This window comes from Hyperolius riggenbachi, chromosome 6 (genome assembly GCF_040937935.1).
Source record: "Hyperolius riggenbachi isolate aHypRig1 chromosome 6, aHypRig1.pri, whole genome shotgun sequence".
NCBI classification, from domain to species: domain Eukaryota; kingdom Metazoa; phylum Chordata; class Amphibia; order Anura; family Hyperoliidae; genus Hyperolius; species Hyperolius riggenbachi.
In genome coordinates, this window is record NC_090651.1 from 42727356 (window position 1) to 42749075 (window position 21720).

Sequence of the window (21720 nt, forward strand, 5' to 3'; positions counted from 1 at the left end):
ATCTGCATGAACAATAAAAGTCGCGTGTTTGGATTGCATCAGTATCAATTGCAGCAGTATAAATTATAATTAATTAAAAATAATTAATAAAATAATTTATACTGCTGCAATTGATACTGATGCAATCCAAACACGCGACTTTTATTGTTCATGCAGATATATATATTTATGTACTGTTGGTTTAACTCCTCCGTGATGTGGAGGGAGGAGTTATGTAAATAAAAATAACCTCCTGTGTCTGTAGCCCCACCCCCTGACGAAGGCGGAAGCCGAAACTCGAGTCGGGAAGTGGAGGCTACATTGCAATACTGCTATTAAACATCTTTTTTCTAGTAAGTGGATTCTTGCGCCTGGTCTTTTCGGCCCCACACAGTGTGCACTATTGTTTCCGCTTCTCTTGCAGCACCGCGCAGAGGACGCACTTGGAACGCACAGGGGAACCATCCAGTGTGGATCACATGACCTAGAGGCCCGGAAATCCGTCCAGCGTGACCGTCCTAGCACCCATACGGAGCGGTGTGTGTTGGTAGTGGTCGGGATTACAGCAAGATCACAGCTCCGTTTTAACTCACTCCGCAAAGTCCAAGAGGTGGGAACTCCAGGAACAGGTACTGTGACTATCCTGCTTTATGCGGACAAAGTGGTATCCATTGCGCTGAGGTATCATAGACACACTTTAGCTACATGATAGGGAAAAAAAAATTAAAAAATACTGCTGCGCATCCACCCTGGCGATCTTAATAGAACGCCAGGGTGGTTAACCTTCCTGGCGGTAAGCCCGAGCTGAGCTCGGGCTATGCCGCGCAGGAAGATACCTCAGCCCCTGGTGGGGCGATTTGCTCCATTTAAAATGCTGTACGCGCAGCTAGCACTTTGCTAGCCGCGCGTACAGCTTGATCGCCCGCACGCAGCGGCGCAAGAGGGCCCCCCCCCTCCCCGCCAGAGCCCTGTGCTGCCCGGACCAATGAGTTCCGGGCAGCACTATGGGCTGGATCGGAGGCGTCTGACGTCAGGACGTCGGCTGACGTCCATGACGTCATTCCGATCGTCGCCATGGCGACAGGAGAAGCTATTGATGCCGTCAACGATCGCACTAGAGGGACACATGCGCCTTCTAGTGGTGTTTCATGTAGCTACCACTTTGGTAGCTTTACATGAAACAAAAAAAAAATAATTAAAAAAAAAAAAAAGGATTTTTGCCTATATGGCAAAAAAAAAATTAACCGCCAGGAGGGTTAATAGACCACCAGGAGGGTTAAAAAAGACCTAGAGCCCGTTTTTAAACCTGTTATTGTAAGAGGCAAGTATTAATGAAGTCCAGAAGGTTTCAGAAGATCATGAAGTCAATCAGGTTAAATTAGGTTGATGAATCCCATTACACTGTTCAACCACTTGACGACCACAGTGCTAACCCCCCTAACGACCAGACTGTTTTTTGCAGCACTGGGCTGTGCAGGCTTTTCAGCCTCCTGCACAGCCCAGCTGTGGAGCCCAGCGATCGGACTCACCTCCTTTTTTTGTCCCTAAGGAGACATGATGCCGGAGGAGTCCGATCGCTGCGGCAGGTGTTTTTTTTTTTTTGGTTTTTTTTTTCAGCCTCTTCGAGGCTCTCTCTCTCTCTCCCCATCCCCCTCCCTCCCCTCCGCCTACAGAATTGAACAGGACGGCAATCCGTCCTGTTCCACCTCACATAGGCATCAGCCTATGAGAGGACGGCGATCCCCGGCCAATCAGAGGCCGGGGATTGCCGATCTCGTACAGCGCTGCCGGGGACCGCAGCGCTGTACGGATGTTAACAAAGGGCATTTCTTTCCCCTCACGTTTACAAACAGCCTGCTAGCCGTGATCGGCCGCTAGCAGGCTAATCACGGAACTCCGTTCTGTGAAGTGGCAGGGAACGATCACGCATGCACGCGGCCGTTCCCTGGGAAACTGCAGCCCCAGGACTTGACGCCAATCGGCGTTAGGCGGTCCCCAGGAGGTTAAACCTTCTGTTACGGTCTTGAACATTTTCATAAACATGTACTCAGAAATTTGTTTATTTCTGAAATTACTCTTATGAATATGTACTTTCTGAACTTGCATGCTGTGTCCTGGTTCACAGAAGTGCTGGGCCACTGGTGTGTCCATTTTACCTTCATTAATTTTAAAGAGGTGATGGTTCTTTCTTCATCTTAAAAAATATGACCGCACTTCCTGAGCAAATTAGCATAACAAATGTTCACCGTGTGTACAGGAGAATTTTTGTGTCCAGAGCAAGAATTTTAATTGAAGGTATACCTAATCTGATGCAAAGCAACCTAAGGTAAACACAAAAGTAAGGTACTTCAATACCTTTGTGTGTTGCCTGTTCTTATTCCCCTCAGGCCCCATAATAACCCCTTGAGGCAAGGAACACACTTGACTGTTTTCAATGGGCTAGATCACACTTAATATGTGGTTTGCGCCCAGAAAAAAAAACGGACATTCTGCCTCATGATTCTGTACATTTTGTCAGTTTTTTCTATCAATTACATCAGCTGCTGTTAAAAAAACGTGTGCATTTTCCTGCATAGAAAAACACTTGGGGCTCGATTCACTAGAGTGTGATAACTGCTATCACAGCACGTGAAAAGCGCACGTGATCAGGTGCAAACCGTTGCTTATCACTAGAAGTAACGATGTTTGCGCGTGGCAGCTCGCCGGATAACTGCTGTGAGAGATAGCAGTTATCACACTTTAGTGAATCGAGCTCCTGGTGTGCAGAAAAGCTATGCAGAAAAAACGCGTGCAGAAAACTGAAAGACAAGTGTTCCCTGCCTCAATCACTCCTAGAAAGTTTTTAGACAGGAAGAGGCATGCTTGACGCATTGTTCGTTCCTATCACCCTCCCTTTCCCGCCTCATTCACTATCACTAAAAAGAAACTTTAGCGAAAAAGGGAAAAAGATAAATACGACATTGCAAAGTCACCATGTTTGTTCATATTGTATCATTCACAATCAGCCTACATGTAATCATCTTTACTACTGGGCAGGCAAGAAAAAAAAACTAGAGAGCACCAACTGCCATTATGTATAACCACACTCACTAACCATGCAATAGGCTAAAAGGTTTTTGTTTTTTTATAGATATACATATATATGCACAGAGGGAGATCCTGGTTGCTTGGCGTTGTTAACAGCTGTTATTTCCCACAATGCAACAAGGCTCACAGACAGGAAACGGTCAGGACATTGAGACGCGGCGGGGAGAGGAACAGGCGATGCACAGAGGTACTGTAAATACTCGAGTATAAGTCTAGAAATTTAGGTCTGATTCATTTCATAAAAGTATAGGGGTCGACTTATACACGAGTCACGAGCAGCACTGAGCACACTGACTGTGTGTATTAATAGTGACATTCCCATTTGCAGCAATTTACCCTGTGATAAGTGAAACTTTGAGGAAAGGAAATGCCAAGAAAACACAGGTCTAAAAGTCCTGGCCACAACCATTAACAAGGAAAGGGGTGGTAGGTAATTTGGGAATACCGGGCTGCACTTGGGGGCCTGGAGGAGTTATTGGCTGCAATACTGTATGCAGTGCAATCATTAACCCCTCTTGAGCCCCAAGTGCAGTCATTAACCACCTTGGCGGTAATGACAAGCTCAGCTCGTCCATTCCCGCCGCGGTGGATTTCTCAGGCCCTGCTGGGCCGATTTTCACAGTTTTTTTTTTAGCAATTTGCTAGCTGCGTGTTAGACGCGATCGCCGCCGATCCGTCGCTACCCGACCTGTAACAGTCGGTGACGTCATCACGATTGTCGCCATGGCGACGGGGGAAGCCAAACAGGAAATCCAGTTCTGAACGGGATTTCCTGTTTTCTCTGATCGCCGGAGGCGATTGGAAGGGGCGGGGGGATGCCGCTGCTCAGCGGCTATCATGTAGCTAGCGCTAGGCTAGCTACATGATTTAACAAAAAAAAAAAATTAGTGCTGCGCAGCCACCCTTGCACAATCAATAGAACGCCAGGGTGGTTAACTTTGCTGGGTAGACTTATACTTGAGTCAATAAAAAATTCCAGCTTCAGAGGGTTGAATATTGGAGACGACTTATACACAAGGTTGACTTGTATTCAAGGTATGTGGATGCAGCATGAACATACTTCTGTGCTAATCTTAAGTTGCTCTTCACGGATCAGGTATACGTTAACCTACAGCTGGTGAATGTTTGTACACTTTTCTGTTAAAAAAAAGTAATCCATTATGAAAGCTTGAGGATCACAAGTACAGAACAATGATATAAAAATCGGATGTATGACTCTGGTGCCTGTTCTTGGCTTTCATAACGTATCCTCAGTAGAATGTCACGTTGGGGTGGCTCAGACATCCGTGGTTGGCAGAGGTAGAGCAGACGTGGTTTGTGTAACGTCTGAAGTTTAGACATGTTGATATATAAACGATTCCTCCGGAGCTGATCCCAGGACGCTCGGAGAAGGAAGCCGCCCAGCCGGTCCAATTCATTCAGTTCACCATACAAGTCCATGAAATCCGGGGATAAGCAAGAGCCGCGCACACAGGAAGCAGGCTGATTTATGCTGCTGGTTTAGTAATTCTACAAAATATTCATCATACGGGAAACTGAGCACAAGAGCATGAGTCACTGCGGCGGGTTTAAATCGCAACTAGAGATATTTACTGCCTTTTAGACAGGAATGTGAAAGAGATCAACTTAATATAAATTAGTATTAAAAAAAATGCCAATGAGGGGTGGCAGGACAAATGGGAATGAGTAAAAGGAACGTTACTGAATGTAACTTACAGCAAACCTGAAGAGGAAATAAACTTATGAGATAATGAATTGTATGTGTAGTACAGCTAAGAAATAAAACATTAGTATGAAAGAAGAGAGTCTCATATTTTTTTTTTATATTTTTGTAGTGGAAAACAATATAAGTTGTCATCTATGCAAAAGAGCTTCACTGAGCTTTTCATGAAGATAGTGTCATATTGCAACAGGATCTGGATAGGATGGCTATATGGGCACATACATGGCAGATGAAATTCAATGTTGAAAAATGTAAAGTCATGCATTTTGGTCGTACCAATGGTCTAGCACCATACAAAATAAATGGGATACAGTTGGGGACATCAAACTTGGAGAAGGACTTAGGAGTACTCCGACAACAAGTTAAATCATCATACTCAATGCCAAGCCGCTGCAGCTAAAGCTAATAAAATTTTGGGACGCATTAAAAGGGAAATAAAAACTCGAGATGCTAGCATAATATTGCCCCTGTTTAACTCTCGAGTAAGGCCACATCTGGAATATAGAATTCAGTTCTGGGCACCACATTACAGGAAAGATATTGCAGTTTTAGAGCAGGTGCAGAGACGAGCAACAAAATTGATACGTGGGATGGAAGGTCTCACTTACCAAGAAAGGTTAGATAAACTGGGTTTATTTAGTCTAGGGAAAAGACGCCTTAGAGGAGATCTAATTAACATGTATAAATACATCGGAGGGCAATATAATAGCTTGGCGGATGAGCTTTTTGTCCCTAGGCCTTCTCAAAGGACTAGAGGACATGATCTGCGCATGGAGGAAAAACATTTTAGCCATTTATTTAGGAAAGGGTTCTTTACAGTAAGAGTGATTAAGATGTGGAATGCATTGCCACAGGAAGTAGTTATGGCAAATTCTATACCTGCATTTAAAGGGGGCTTAGATGCTTTCCTTGCGTTGAAAGACATCCATGGCTACAATTACTAGGTAATGCCTAATGATGTTGATCCAGGGATTTTATCTGATTGCCATCTGGAGTCGGGAAGGAATTTTTTCCCTTTTGGGGCTAATTGGACCATGCCTTGTAAGGGCCCGTTCACACTTATAATCGCAGAACGCCGGCGATTACCGCCGGCGTTTTGCGGGAGTGATTTTTCCCCGATTAGCGCGGAAAAATCACTGGACATTGCGGCGGTTTTGGAGCAATCGCGACTAGCACGCTAATCACGATCGATAATCGCGGAACGCTTGTCACCGGCAAACCGCTGCATGCTAACCGCAACCGTGGCAGTAAGAACACTGCCACTTGCTACATTGTGTAGCGGTTTTTGCAGAACTGCTAGCTGTTTGCAGTGAGCGGGAATCGCACGATTCCCGCTCAGGTGAGGACGGGCCCTAAGGGTTTTTCGCCTTCCTTTGGATCAACAGGGATATGTGAGGGAGCAGGCTGGTGTTGTACTTTGTTCTCTGGTGGAACTCGATGGACGTACAGTAACTAGATAGCCAAGGCTAAACATCACTGGGAAGGTGGAGTTACGTACCAATATACTGCAATCTATAGATACAGGAATGGTTTCTGATGCTGAGACCAGTATATCAAACTTAAAGGAAACCCGAGATGGGTTTCCTTGGTGTATTTATACTTACCAGGGGCTTTCTCCAGCCTCATGAGGTGCATGGCGTCCCTTGCCGTCCTCTCTGGCTGCTCCGTACTCTTCTAATCCCCTCCCTCCGGCTAGATTCACAGTGGGACGTTGCGTTTTGATGCCACGTTAAAGTCGCACCGCAAGCTTACAACGCAACGCGCCCAAAAAGTGGCAACGCAGAGTTACCGTCGCATACAGCAGATACAGTAAAAAATACAGGCAATGAAAAGTATGCTTCCAAGTCATTACTGAGCATGTGCAAACAGTCCAACGCAGCTAATAACGTGTATAACGCACTGCATGCAGTACTTTTATTTAACGTGCAGCGTTAGACACCAACGCAACGTGTGCACTGTGAACAGGGCATTGATTTTTCATTGCAGTGAGTTATTCTGCGTTAAATGCTGTTTTAACGCGCGACTTTAACGTCCCACTGTGAACTTAGCCTCCCGGTGGCCAGTCCTGCGCATGCGCAGGAGATGAAATGGCACCAATTGGTTTCAGCAAACTGGGATTCGGCCCGTGGGCCTTGTGTTTGACACCTGTAGCATAAGAAATCATGAAGTCCATTATGAATGTCCACTAGCCCCGTGCTGTCTGCTCTGGGAAGCAGTTCAGCAGTGGCCCCAGTGTGACCCGACTCTTACATTCAACACTAGACCAGTAAGCAATGGTTGAGAGAGTGAGATCGTTCACACGCAACACCATGCAGAGTGATGCATGCTGTTCTCTCACTGCCGCTGCCTGGTGCACAATTTACACCAAAAGAGGATCAGCTCGGTATGGTATGGAAATTTCCACCTGTCCTGATGCAATTGATGGGTGGCCCCATTAACCTGTACTGAATGGGACTCAGTCACTCTACGCAACACCATCATCACCCATAGCTCAGGGCTGCCGTGTGTGAATGCTGCCTGAAACTGAACTCAATTGTCTGCAGTTACTAGGGGGGGAGGGGGGGGGGGGAAAGACTTCTCTTCTGTTTTACAGTCTACAAGGCCACCTGTGCTCTTCTACAGGAGGGGTACCAGGTGCGGGTAATAAGCCCTTCTGCTGCAGGCAGCTTGTTTGGCCAGCTGGTCGGTGACAACTCTGTAACTTCTAAAGAACTTGTCATCTGTGTGAACTTGAAGACCGTGGCGGAACCAAATCCCAAGTCTTACTGTTCTGAGCCAGTTCTGCTTGAAGAAAAGTGAAGTGAGAGGAACATGGAAGCTGTCATCTTTATTACTTTGTACAACAGTTGCCCGGCTGTCACACTGATGTTTTGGCTTTATTAGTATCTGAGTCACGCATCTGAAACAAGCGTACAGTCAGTGGGGTCAGAGTATTTGTTCTGGATCTGTGAGTAAGAAGGTGATGGCAGAAGAATGAATCAGACAGTGTGACCCCTGCAGACCGTCTGTGACCAGAAATAATTTATTCCTTCTCCATTTGAGTTATAAGGCCCAGTTCACACTGGCACTAAAAAAACAAACAAAAAAAACAAAAACAGTACAGTGTTCTCCCCAGGCTGCACCCGGCTAGTTTTGGTGAGCACCTGGCTGTCATCGGCTCACTTTCTCCTCTGCTGTAATCAGAGTTGTGCAAAAAAGCGCCAGCCCTGTATTCACTGATCGTGCCCCACCCGGCTACTTTTTCATGCCACCCAGCAAGAAAAAATTTCTGGAGAGAACACTGCAGTACATTAGCGGATCAGATCCAGGCCCATATGCAATTAACTTTACTCCTTATCTCCTAGGAATTTTCTAGTTTGCCAGTGGTTTAATGCCCAATCTACACGATACGATTCTTTGTACGATTCGATTACGATTCTATTTACGATCCGATTAAATCCAACATGTCCGATAGGGATTGGATTCGATTCAATTCGATTTGCCATTGCAAAACAATGGCAAATCGAATTAAATCAAATCCCGATCGGACATGTTGGATTTAATCAGATCGTAAATAGAATCGTAATTGAATCGTATTGTGTAGATGGGGCTTAAAAGGCATTTTATGACAAGGTATGAAAATATCACCTAGAAGAAGACTCAGGAGAAAATGTGAATTGCATATGAGCTCCAATGCTAACCTATGGATCCGTTCACATTGGTCTGTTTCGAAACGCATCCCTTCTGCACGCTCTGCTGAACAGACCGCAAGTTTGGTTCTGTAGAAATTTTTCCGGACAGGGTAGCCCAGCGGAAAGGAAATAGAGCCCACCGAGCACCCCCTGCAAGATTGCATCGGCTTTCCCAGCTTGCAATGAATACCACTGGCAGCAGCTGCAAACTGGATGCATTGCTAACTCTAGGAAGCAGGAGTAGCAAATAAATACAATGCATCAGATGGGGGATAAATGCTTGATATGCAGCTCATCTGCAATGTATGCAAATGATAAATGAAAAGGTGCAAGCATTTGAAAATCTGGGCACCGCCATAGGCCGTAATGTGAATTACGGTTATAGCACCCTTCAGTCAGTAACTTGGGTGCCGGCAAAAGACGGAGTCCAAATTACAATAAAAACAGTGTAATTTGTCCGCCAGCAAAAGCTGGTAGCGGAATTACCTCTTAGCCTGGGTGTCAATGGCAACCTGGAGAGGGAATAGTAACAAACACTGCTGAGACTTTTGCAGGAGCAGAGTGAGGGCCCATTTCCACTATCGCGAATTTGCATGCGTTTTTCGCATGCAAATTCGCATAGCAATACAAGTGAATGGGACTGTTTCCTCTTGTCAGGATTCCTATGCGTTTTTCTGTGCAGAAAAAATTTGCATGGCAGAGCCATCAGAATTCGCATACGGCTATGCGAATCGCATACAATGTATTTAATAGGAAATTCGCATGAGGTTTGGGTATGCAAATTTTCAACAATGGAAACAATGGAAAAGCACACCAGCACTGCTATGGTTAAATTCGCATGCATCGTTATCCATCGCGTGGTAATCGAATACCTTTTAAAATATAGCTCTATTGAGTGTCACTTCATTTGGAACTCAACAAGACTAAAGCCCAGTACATACATTAGATGGTTCTTGGGTGGTGCAGCTGTCGGGGTCGTCACTTTCAAGAGTCTTTTTGTGGACAGACTCCCTGATCCTTGCCAAGAAATGCAAAATTCCAATTTTGCAGCGATCCTATACTTTCTATTGCAGCGCAATTGCTCCAAACATGCTGCAGGAGCCATGATTTAAAGCACTCACAATCACTTCACTGGGTTCATCTCCAACCACTTTCATTAGTCTAGCGATTTTGGAAATGCCGGTGATTCCAAAGAGCTGCTGATTTAGCTCCTGTGGGACCCAAGACTAAATTCTCAACCTTGGGGTTCTTAAGAGTTTGAAGGACAACTGAAGTGAGAGGGACATGGAGGCTGCTATATTTATTTCCTATTAAACAAAACCAGTTGCCTGGCAGCCCTGCTGATCTATTTGGCTGCAGTAGTGCCCGATTAACACCAGGTACCAGCAAGCAGCTAATATTGTCAATTACAATAATGTCAGAAACACCTGATCTGCTGCATGCTTGTTCCGGGTCTATGGCTGAAAGTATTAGAGGCAGAGAATCAGCAGGATAGCCAGGCAACTGGTATTATTTAAAAGGGACTAAATAGGTTATCCTTCCTATCCCTCTCGTTTCAGTTGTCCTTTAAAGGGGAACTGAAGAGAGAGGTATATGGAGGCTGCCATGTTTATTTCCTTTTAAGCAATACCAGTTACCTGGCAGCTCTGCTGATCCTCTGCCTCTAATACTATTAGCCATAGCCCCTGAACAAGCATGCAGCAGATCAGGTGTTTCTGACATTATTATCAGATGTGACAAGACTAGCTGCATGCTTGTTTCTGGTGTTATTCAGATACTACTGCAGAGAAATAGACCAGCAGGGCTGCCAGGCAACTGGTATTGATTAAAAGGAAATAAATATGGCAGCCTCCATATACCTCTTACTTCAGTTCCCCTTTAATTAATCACTAAAATCCAGCTGCTTGAACCGGCATCCTATATAATAATCTCCCTGTGTCCCTGCATCCGCCTGTGCCCGTGTGTTTTGGCCAATGTGCATGCGCAGCATGTGGGTGAACTTGAGACAGGAGGACATGAGGATGAATGCATAGGGTGGGGGGGGAGCGGGTGTTTGTGTACACATTGTGTCATGCAGGTGTGTGCGCACATTGCATCATTTGGATGCGTACACATTGCGTGCTGACTGTGCGGGGGTTGTGGCAGGGATGGGGGCCCCTAATATCTAAAAACGGGCGGGCTTATATCTAGTAACATTAATAAATAAATACACGTAGGCTTGGGAAAGACACGTGACGCCACAATAGAACAAGCTATAATAAACAGGAGAGAGCGTGACTCTGAACACGGTTCATAATGACATTTCCCATCAGCAGGACAGTAAATTGTAGTAAACAGTTGCCCTGCAATGTGTATGTAGAGTGACCAGCGGTCTGGTGGCATGTGTCTGAAATACTGCAGCAGGTGGAGGAGAGAGCGAGGGCACAAAGCCATCCTAGGCCTGAACACGACCTGAGAACGATCACGGTTCTCAGCAGCAGAAGCCAGGTGACAGGAGGAGGAATCTGATTGGAGGGTGCGGTCACTGAGAAGAGCTCTGAATAGCAAACCAATCATATAAATGATCCGGTGAGAATATAAAGCTCAATGACGATGTGTTCTAAGAAAGCAGAGAAGCACAAGATTATGGCAGCAGCACCATCAGTAATAAGTTGCATTAATAAAAATGAGTCATTGTAAACAAGGCGCTAATTAGTCATTCTCAGAGAAAATAAAAGGTGACCTGGCACTTTAGAAATGTCCTTTTATTTTTGTCTGGGTCAAGTTATGCCATTTTTCAATATGCTATATCTTTCTCTCCTTCTCTCTTCTTGTTCCTTCCACCCCAACTCTAGCGCGTTATCTTTTTGTGTCGTTTAACCCTTTACCCGCCACAAATCTTATTTTACGGTGCGCACACACCTTAGATGGATGTCGCATCGCTGGGGTTGAGTTGATCCACCCAGCGAATTGAGGGTCGCCGGCTGCAGTACACACGCCTGATTGTTGGCTGAGGAGGTGGTGATCGCCCACCTCAGCCAACTTATGGCCCATACTCACGGGCTACAATTGTCGCCGCAACACGCACGGCGCGCGTGTTGCGGCGACAGGTTGCCCGTGAGTATGAGGCGTTGCATGGGCGCGCACCCCGAATGGTTGCTCGTCGCTGCTGTCGCCAGGCGATTGGCGCGGTCAATCGCCTGCCGACAGTTGCCGCAGCAACTCTGCCGCAACTGTCGCTAGTCCGCGTGAGTATGCGGACTAGCGACAGCAACCTCCATAAAGAACACAGAGCTTCCGGCGGGGGGAGGAGGAACGTCGGTGACAGCTTCCATCGCACCGCTGGTCCCTCTTCCGCGTGTGTACGCGGAGGGACGTGGCGACGAGCTGTCGCCGAACTGTCACGCACACGCTCCCGTGTGCTAGCGACAGAGAAGAAAAGTTGCCCGTGAGTATGGGCCATTACAGTGTACCAGAGATGACATCACATGAGATGATGAGATAGACATGTGCCTATACAGTGGCCAGCATACAGACACTTGTGCTGTGCTTCTTTTCTTTTTTCCCTGTCTGAAAGAGTAACTGTCGGGCATAAAATCGATTCTTTATTTTTATCTGGTAAACAAGTAATAAGGATGCTAATCAAGCAATCCAAAAGTTAAAATCACTATTACTTTTCTTGTTGATTAAATTATTCCCAAGTTTACATGACTTTTATTTGGTACACAGAAAATTTGGTACACAAAAGAGAAGTTGCAGGGCATGCTGGGTTGTCTTTTTTTGCTTCTCTACTTCCCCTCAGACTTAACTAATGCAGCCTGATTGGCTGAAGCCTCTTTCCCTCCTGTTTTCCCCTCCCACACCTTTGCTCCTCTCTGATTGGCCAAAATTTCTCAGGCTGAAACAATGCACTTTCTATAGTGAAGGGCGGGCAAATCAGGCGGAGGAGAGTAAGGGCGGATATTACATCAGGGCTGGCTTCAAAATAGCCACAGTAAATATGGAAACTGTCTAGAATAGGATTCTCTACTTTTCCTTTATAAAATTCAAAGGAATCACCGTGGATAGTGCAATACATATGTTATGTAAGTAGAGCAAGTATTTCTCTACTTACACTGTATATTTGAGTTTTTTTTTCCTGAGATAGTATGGCTGGCAGCTCCTCTTGAAAGAGATTATAATTAGCTATGGAACTGACAGTTTTTTTCCAGTCAGGACTCAGTCGGCTCACTGATAACAAATTACAGCTATAAAACACTTTCCTAAGCAGATACCTGGGCTTTTTACTGTGAGGGGAAAAGATAAAAAAGGTCAATAGTTCATGTATTTTCACTCTGGGACTCTTGAGACACTGCAATTGGGCAGAGACTATAAAACATTACATCTGCTTTGTAAATGTTTATACATAAAATAAAACCTTGAGATATCTAAAAGAGTCAGTTTAAGAGTAGAAGGACAGATCCAATTGTTTATCTCATTAGTTTATTTTAATCTCTGGTTCACTTTATGCTAGGTGTGTGTATGAGACTTTATAATCCAATGCAAAGTCTCAAAATGTTAGGGAACTTATGGCTTGGGAGTCAGATGTTTTCCTTTTGATGGCTGCATCTGGCTCACAGACAAAGTATTAGGGGTTGAGTCACTAAGCTACACAGCTCCAGCAGCGCAGCTTAGTGTGGCAGCGCAAATAACATTTTCAAAGTAGGCACCCTACTGCTGTAGCATGCGCTACTAACTTACTCATGCTACCCCAAAAGGAACAGCTGCTCCAATTGTCCCACTCTGGATCCTGTCAGGTCCAGTGACTTTGTAGGACGAGATCCCAGCATTTTGGCCCAATAGGCAGCCTATTGGGCCAATCAAAGTGCGGGGATCTTATCCTACAAAGTGAATCAACCTTCAAGTCAGCTAGCTAATTGTACAAGCTGTTAGTCAGTATTTCTACTGTCGGGCTCTCATTGAAATTGCTGATGTTGCTGAAACCCAAGAGAAGCTGAAGACGTGTCTGACACTACTACTGCCCGGTGGATCAACTGTATACACATCACCATGGCAACAGGGACGTGAGCCCTCTGCAGCGCATGCGCACTGTCCCAGTTTGAAACAAATTGTATGGCTTTCACGGAATTACATTTTTAAATATGTGGCGTTTATGGCTCTCTCAGCCAAAAAGGTTCCTGACCCGTGTTAGAGATAGTTTTTAAAGCAAATCTGAAGCGAGAATAAACTTATGAGATTGAGTTGTGTAGTACGTATAATAAATAGAACATTAGTAGCATGTCTCATCTCTTATTCTCGCTCATCTTCTGCTGCCCCTCTCTGTCAAGCTCTTCATTGGCCGCCAATTACCGAGAGGATCCATTTTAAACTCTTAACCCTAACCTACAAAGCTCTCAGTGATCTCTCTCCCCTGTACATCTCCTCACTAGTCTCCAAAGACCAACCCAACTGCAAACTCTGATTTGCACAAGAGCTTATTTTGTCCTGCTCTAGAATTACCTCCTCGCATTCACGTATACAAGACTTCTCACGTGCCTCACCCCTCCTCTGGAATGCCGTTCCACAGCACATCCGTAACTCTCCAACCTTTGAAATCTTTAAACGCTCCCTCAAAACGCACTTTTTCCGACAAGCATATATATGCTCTAGCTTAGACCGTTCCCTTTTAACCTCTCAAGTTTTACTCCTCAATAGATAACCTAAACAGACACTGTACCTGTATGTATACCACATACCTCCCCACCTCTTGTTTCCCTCCCATTCCTTTAGATTGTAAGCTTGCAAGGGCAGTGCTCTCTCACCCTTATGGTGTCTTGGATTTTCGTTCATTTCATAGCTTGCACTGTTATACATTTTATTCATCATGCTACATCTGTCTTTGTAATCACCAGTTCTGTATTTTGTAAGTTCCATATTTGATGTATATCATTGTCTGTGTTATTATGTACCCCTTGTTTTCCTACTTTGTACAGTCCTATGGAACATGTTGGCGCTTTATAAACTAATAATAATAATAATAATAATAATGTTTGCAGTTCAAACAATGTTTAACGGATTTCTGGCAAAATCTATCAAAAATAAACATGCGGTGTAGGAACCGACCACTATCATCCAATCAATTTCGGATCAGAGAGGGATCGATTGGCTTGGCATATTAAGCCATCATTTTCCTGTGTATGCCTAGCTTATAATTAACCATATACCATACAATGTTAATAGTTTAGACACATACAGTAATTTGATAAAAACATTGATTTAATGACTACTATTACAAAAAAAAAAAAAAAAGTATAAAATGTACATTTGTCCCAGCGTTAAATGCACTATAAATCATTTTTCCCCGTGTTGTGGTCACTTACATTAGATATTCAAAAGCTGACAGATTTCAGACTGGTCCATCTCCTCATGTGGCATTCTCAGTATTTCCTTTATTGTTTACAAAAGCACCCCCAGCAAAGGACCTATTCAAAGATGCAGGCCTGCCTACACACTATTTTGGTAGTTGGGGGTGAGCAACTTCCATTTAGTAAGCTCAAGAAAAACCTGAGACTCCCCCATGAGGAGATGGACTGTATTTATGATGTGGAAACGTTTTTGTTCTACTTAAAGGCATGCTTTAAAGGGAATATGACATTTACTTACCTGGAGCTTCATCCAGCCCCTTGCAGCCGACATGTCCCATGCTCCTAGCTGCCAGCCCGGGGTCCCCGCAGGTACAGAGGGCTGACCTCGCAAAGTTGTCCTCTACTGCGCCTGGGCTGGAGTGCTCTGCACAGGCTCAGTAGTTCTGCGCCTGCACAGTACACTCCACACCACATGCGGGTGATTGGCAGCAGCGCTCGCGCAGGCACTGCAGATGACGACCTCGTGAGGTCGGCCTCTGCACCGGGCGGGGACCGCTGGCCAGCGGCTGGGAGGGGAGCTGCTGTGAGGGACATGTCGGCTGCAAGGGCCTGGAGGAAGCCCAGGATAAATAAATGTCATTTTTTAATGTGCCTGGACACTCCCTTTAAAGATGAACTTTATGGAAAGTTAGTAGTAGGTGAAAAAATAAATCAATACATTGAAAACTAAGAACTAAAAAAGAATAAAAAGAAAAAGAAAAAAAATAGAGCATAGATCAAGAAATGGTTGCTATGCGCCATGTAATTCATTCATGCTGTTCAACCCAGCCTGAGCCTACAGGTAGTCATCTTTACTACTGGCAGACATTTAAAAAAAAAAAAGCACCAACTGCTACTATCTATAAACACATCCATTAACAATGTGGTAAGCTAAAAGTATGGGTTAAATATAGATGTGGGGGGTTACTGCCTGCTTGGCAGTCGGAAGCAGACGTTATTTCCCACAATGCAACAAGGTTCACAGACAGCAAACTGTCAGGATCTAGGTCCTGACATCACACTGTGGGAGGGGTTTCACCACATCAGCCACACAGACATCCTTGATGATCTATTTGAGAAAAGGAATAGATTTCTCACGGGAAAAAGGGGCAGTAGCCACTGATTGGGATGAAGTTCAGTCCTTGTTATAGTTCCGCTTTATTAATGTGTTGGGAGATGAGCTACAACTACAGCGATGGAGGATGGTGTAATAAGGAAAACCTCAAACTGAAACAGGTGCGAACCGTGAAGGAGAATCAGCAAGCGTCAGGATAACTGGCCGCATGAATGCTTTGTGACTGTTTATTAGAGACAGCTCAGAATCCCTCCGGCATGACGTGTGGTCTAAGAATACACCCAGCGCCCCCTCCCCCAGAAGCAGATGCACTTTTCAAACCTATCTGCACTTATATTTAGGACGTGTTGTCAGCTGCTGGGATTTTAAGACGACCGGGAGAGCGTATCCCATGCCCCGCATAGACACGTGAGCAAACAATTCATTGTCAGCATGTGCTACAGCTATTCATTATTCACCAGCATCTGCTAGAAAACGTCTGGCGTGGCCAATGCGTGGCCTGACCAGACTTCTTTTCACAAAGGGTCCTTCTAGAAGAGTCGGAGGACTGCCACCACTTGCCACTCAGTCACTTCACCTGCCGCTAAACTACCTACAGACATGAGATGACTCAAACCAAACACTCATGATCATCAGCTGCATATCCGGAGGTGATCTTGACCCCCTGATGGCATCAGTTCTCTATCACTCGGGAAGCGGAGTCTCTGCTTAAAGAGGCACTTTAACCCAAGATCGAACTTCATCCCAATCAGCCAGGGCCAGTTCTAGACTTTTTGCTGTCTGAGGGAAACTTATGAGAATGCATACCAATTTGGTATGATCGCTGAGCACTCAATAATTTGCACCACACGTTATAACCGCAATGCAACCCAAAACAACTCCGGGTAGGTGCCGTCATTGTAGATAGCCAAGTATAGGTGCCCCTGGCATAGGTAGGCAGGTATAATCAGGGCTGTGGAGTTGAGGAATAATTTTGGGCACCTGGAGTTGGAAGTTTCACAAACTAACGAGTCGGAGTTAGGAGTTGGATCATTTTTGTACCAAATCCACATCCATGGTAAGTATTAGACTAAGGAGTTGGAGTCAGAGACATTTTGGGTATTTGGTGTCGGAGTTGGAGGTTTCATAAGCTGAGGAGTCGGAGTTGGATGATTTTTGTACAGACCTCACAGCCCTGGGTATAGGTGCCCCCAGTATAGGTAGCCAGGCATAGTTGCCCCCACTATATAGGTAGCCTGCATTATAGGAATCCAGCCTGTCCCCCCCACATGTTGCTCGTTTACCTGCTCGGGTGGGCCCCTTCTCCACAGAGTCTGAATCAGTGTCAGGCAGTGCAGCAAGGCCCGAGAGGATCCGTACACTGTGGAGGAGGGGGCTGCCAAAGCAGGTGAAGGAGCGGCAGCCAGGGAAGGGGGGCGGGCGTGATGCCGCTCCTTGAAAGACGCCGCCTTTATTACGTGGTTCAAGCTTGGTCATACATGGTCCACCCCCTGCAATCAGGGACATCTGTATGGCTTATCAAAAGATTAGCCAGGAAGTCATCAGGTGCCTGAACTGGAATTTGAAAGAATAAGGAAAAAAGATGCAAGCTGAACCATCCATATCCTTCCCGACTGAGGATTCACTTACAGACAGCGGTGTCTGACCAGCAACATTCACAAACCAATGTACCCGATGCAGGACGGGCAGGAGGTGAAATATCCTTTCCAACTTGTACAATCTTTATTTTGAACTTCAAAGGCTTTGGTGGTGCCGCTGTCGCGGTGAAGCCCTCAGTGAGGCAGCATGCACAGCAGCCGGATGTCATCTCCTCCTGATTCACCCACTTTAGATTTCTCCAGAACACATTACTTGTCTCACAGACTAAACACTCCAGCCGCTGGCAGAGAACGCCACATTAACATTTTCCAGACTCTCTCTAGTGCCATTACTGCTAATGGCGGATTTCAAGGGAGTGCATAATGGCTCCCAGGCAGTCTCATTTACTTCCTTTTACTAATGCTTACAGATTAAAGTGGTACTCCAGCTAAACGTTAAAGAGAACCTAAACTGAAAATAAAAAGTCAAAATAATCATACACAGGCCGTACTTACCTCCCATGTAGTCTACTCCGTAAAGAGAACCCGAGGTGGGATTTTATTATGCTAGTGGGGCACAGAGGCTGATTGTGCACACTATCACCAGCCTCTGTTGCCCCATGGTGTGCCTCAAAGACCCCCCCTGCGCGCCGCTATACCCCCCCGCAGCGCTGGCGACAATGTTTACCTAAGCGCTGTCTGTCAGCGCCGCTCCCCCGCCTCCTCCTTATCGGCGCTACCCGCCTGTGTCCCTTCCCTCCCGCTGGTTGGAGAGAAGTGACGCGGCGGGTAGTGCCGATACGGAGGAAGCGGGGGAGCGGCGCTGACAGACAGCGCTTAGATTAACATTGTGCTGGCGACACGCTGTGTGTCGCCAGCACTGCGGGGGTATAGCGGCGCGCAGGGGGGGTCTTTGAGGCAACCATGGGGCAACAGAGGCTGGTGATAGTGTGCACAACCAGCCTCTGTGCCCCACTAGCATAATAAAATCCCACCTCGGGTTCTCTTTAATCTTTGTCTCCTCTCCTGCGTCCCATTTGTCCACTGTGACCAATGGAATTCTTTGTCCTCCATTTTAAAAATGGCCATTACCCCATAACAGCTTCCTGGTCAGCACACTGTTAAACTGTAATATCACCCACTTGAGCCATAGGGAAACATGGACATTATCTTGCACGTTCAGTTGTAACTGACAGCTGCTGATATATATGACAGCAACTGGTATATTTCAGTTCTGAAGGGATCACTGTAAGAAGAAAATGGTGAGCTTCTCAGAGGAACTGACGGTGAGGCAAGTATGTAATATTCAGTTGCAGCTACGTCATGTGTTTATTTTAAATAATTTTACTCGCTTCAGGTTCCCTTTAAGGTGAATGGGAACAGTTCAAATTTAGAAAAGGGGGTGGAGCCAAAAACAGCCAATCAGGTTTGTTTCATTTCAATCCAAATTATTGATGCCAAAGACCACAAAGCTCACAAACTTGGTCATTGAGTAATTGTGTGTTAGGGTTAGAAAAAGTGTGAGCTGCCAACAGCAGCCAAATACATATCCGGGCAACGCCGGATCATCAGCTAGTTTTAAATAATTTTACTCAGTTCAGGTGCACTTTAAAGAGGAGCTGTCAACCATATTATCTCAGAAAAAACCCACATATATAAGTAGATAAATACTTGCTCTACTTACATAACATGTATTGCACTGTCCAAGCTATTTACTGTAGTAAGTAGCCTGGCGTTTTTTCTCTGCGGATAAAGAGTAGGCGGGGCCAGGCGAAGGAAGTCGGGTGACGCAGGGACTTCGGGGCGGCATCGTGGGACAAGGCTTCTCGGGTAAATATAACTTTGTTTTACTTGCAGGCTGCCGGATTTTAGTACTGACTCTGGAGGTCCTCTTTAAGGAAAGTATCTTAGGCTGTCATTGCATTACCCACCACCATAAGGGTGGCTCGTTTCCACTAGGAGTGGTGAAGGCTACATAGCCGCATCGCACCGCAGGTGTGCTGAAACACATGCACGCCAGTGGAACAGTTTCATGGTGCATGGTGTGCGGAGTGGTGCGATCCGATAATCTGCAGCATGCTAAAGATTTTCGCACGGCGGCATCAGCCTGCAACCGAGTCCTTTCTCCTCAATACACTTGATGCGGCCGGTGGCGGAAGTGATGCGATGTGGCTGCGTAGCCACACTCGCATCACTTCGCAAATGGAAACCCGCCCTAACAGATAAAAAAAACCTAACTGTATTCTTATAAATGTGGTGAGCTTTCTAAATAAGACATCTCATTTTATTTATAAGCTGCTACGACCATTCAGGTCTGGCAATGAGACAGCAAATGGAGTTTCCTGGTACTCACCGATGCCGTTAGCCAGTGACGCCGGATCGGACGCACCGAGGGACGCTTCAAACTCTTCCTGGAGTCGGTAGGCACGCTGCAGTAAGGATTCCAGTTTACGGATGAATTCGGCACTTATAATATCCTGGAAAAATATTAATTGTAAAGGATGTGCTAATATCATAAAATATTCATTGCAATAATGACCTACTTGCTTGAAACATGCCATTATTGTAATCTGAGAGTGTAATAGCAGCATGGAAAATATGGAGTGCCAGGGCTCAACCATTAGGCTAATCTAGTAAATAGCGCTAAGAGCAGAGAGTGAGCAGTACCTCCACAGTCTCCTCAACACTAGCGCCCCCTGCCCACAGACACAGAACTGCAGCTGGCCAGCAACTGAGAATATAGCGTGCCAGTGCTTAACCCTCAGGCCAGGTTCACAGTGCTCAGTTGCGTTACAGAAAAATTCTGCAAGTCAACTTACTGCCCATAACATTCTATGAGGATGTTCACAGTAATGGATCACATTATTCTAACTTGCTGCACACAGGCTTTGCATTAAAGAGGAACTCCAGTGAAAATAATGTAATTAAAAAAAGTGCTTCATTTTTACAATAATTATGTATAAATTATTTAGTCAGTGTTTGCCCATTGTCAAATCTTTTAAATCCCTGATTTATATTCTGACATTTATGACATGGTGACATTTTTACTGCTGGCAAGTGATGTAGCTGCTGCTTGCTTTTTTGGCAGTTGTAAAGAGCCATTTCCCACAATGCAACAGGGTTCACAGACAGGAAACTGCCAAGAGTACGTACTCAGAATTTCTTTGTGGGAGGGGTTTCACCACAATATCAGCCATACAGCGCCCCCTGATGTTCTGTTTGTGAAAAGGAATAGATTTATCATGTAAATGTAAAAGGGGGCTACTGATTGGGATAAAGTTCAATTCTTGGTCGGAGTTTCTTTTTAAAGTCTATGTCCGGGCTCAGTTGCAGTTCACACACATTTTAACACGTGCGTTATGCAACTGACCACTGTGAATCAAGCGTTAGGGTCCTTTTACACTTAAAGACACACTGAAGAAAAAAAATATGATATAATGATTTGTATGTATAGTACAGCTATGAAATAAAACATTAGCATCAGAGGCATAAATCTAATATTCCCAGTACAGGAAGGGTTAAGAAACTCCAGTTATCTATGCAAAAGAGCAATTGAGCTCCACAACTTTCAAAGTGGCAGAGAGCTCTGTCTTCTGAAGCTTGGCATCTCAACCGGCAGTACTGTATCTTTTTCTCTGCAGAGGATAGGTCAATAGTTCACTGGCCTGCCCTGTGAAATCATTTAGAATGCTGAGTAGTGTGTAAACTGAAAATATTAGAGAATTATGTAATGTTATAAAAAAAAAAACCCTATATAAAACTGAAAATAAAAATATGAGAATATTTTCTTTTCTACTAATGTTCTATTATCCATACTACAGAACCAATTCATTATATCCATTTTTTTTTTGCTTCAGTGTCTCTTTAACCAGTTGCTCTCAGTTATAACTGAAAGTTAACGGATTTTCAAAGTGATGCCCATGTTTTCCTATGGCACTGCTCACGCGGAACTCATTTTAACTGAAAGCACTTTCATAATGTACTGCGATGGAGAGGGAAAAAAAAAACGCGTACCAACTGATTAAGTGTAAAAGGACCCTCGAGGCGATTCTTCTGTGCTTTGGCGATCCCCGGCCATCAGCAAAGCGCTGCTGCTAATGTATCCCTATGGATATATTCACATTGCAGCGTTTGCGATTTTGATCAATCGCAAACACGCTGCATACACCGTTTCGGGGCCGATCGCGCTGTGATTCTAATTCTATTGAATGGGAAACGCAAGCGCAAATCCCAGGATTTTGACCGC

At 45.2% G+C, this 21720-nt stretch overlaps 1 protein-coding gene across 3 annotated transcripts in view; it reads right to left on the reverse strand.

Moving 5' to 3' along the window:
• Positions 1-21720, reverse strand: part of MIGA1 (mitoguardin 1) — a 95169-nt gene that overhangs the window by 48925 nt on the left and 24524 nt on the right. For all 3 annotated transcript variants that reach the window (XM_068242468.1, XM_068242466.1, XM_068242467.1), the window contains exon 7: positions 19828-19951. In XM_068242468.1, coding sequence (XP_068098569.1) covers positions 19828-19951 — 124 coding nt within the window. The remainder of the gene's footprint in view (positions 1-19827; positions 19952-21720) is intronic.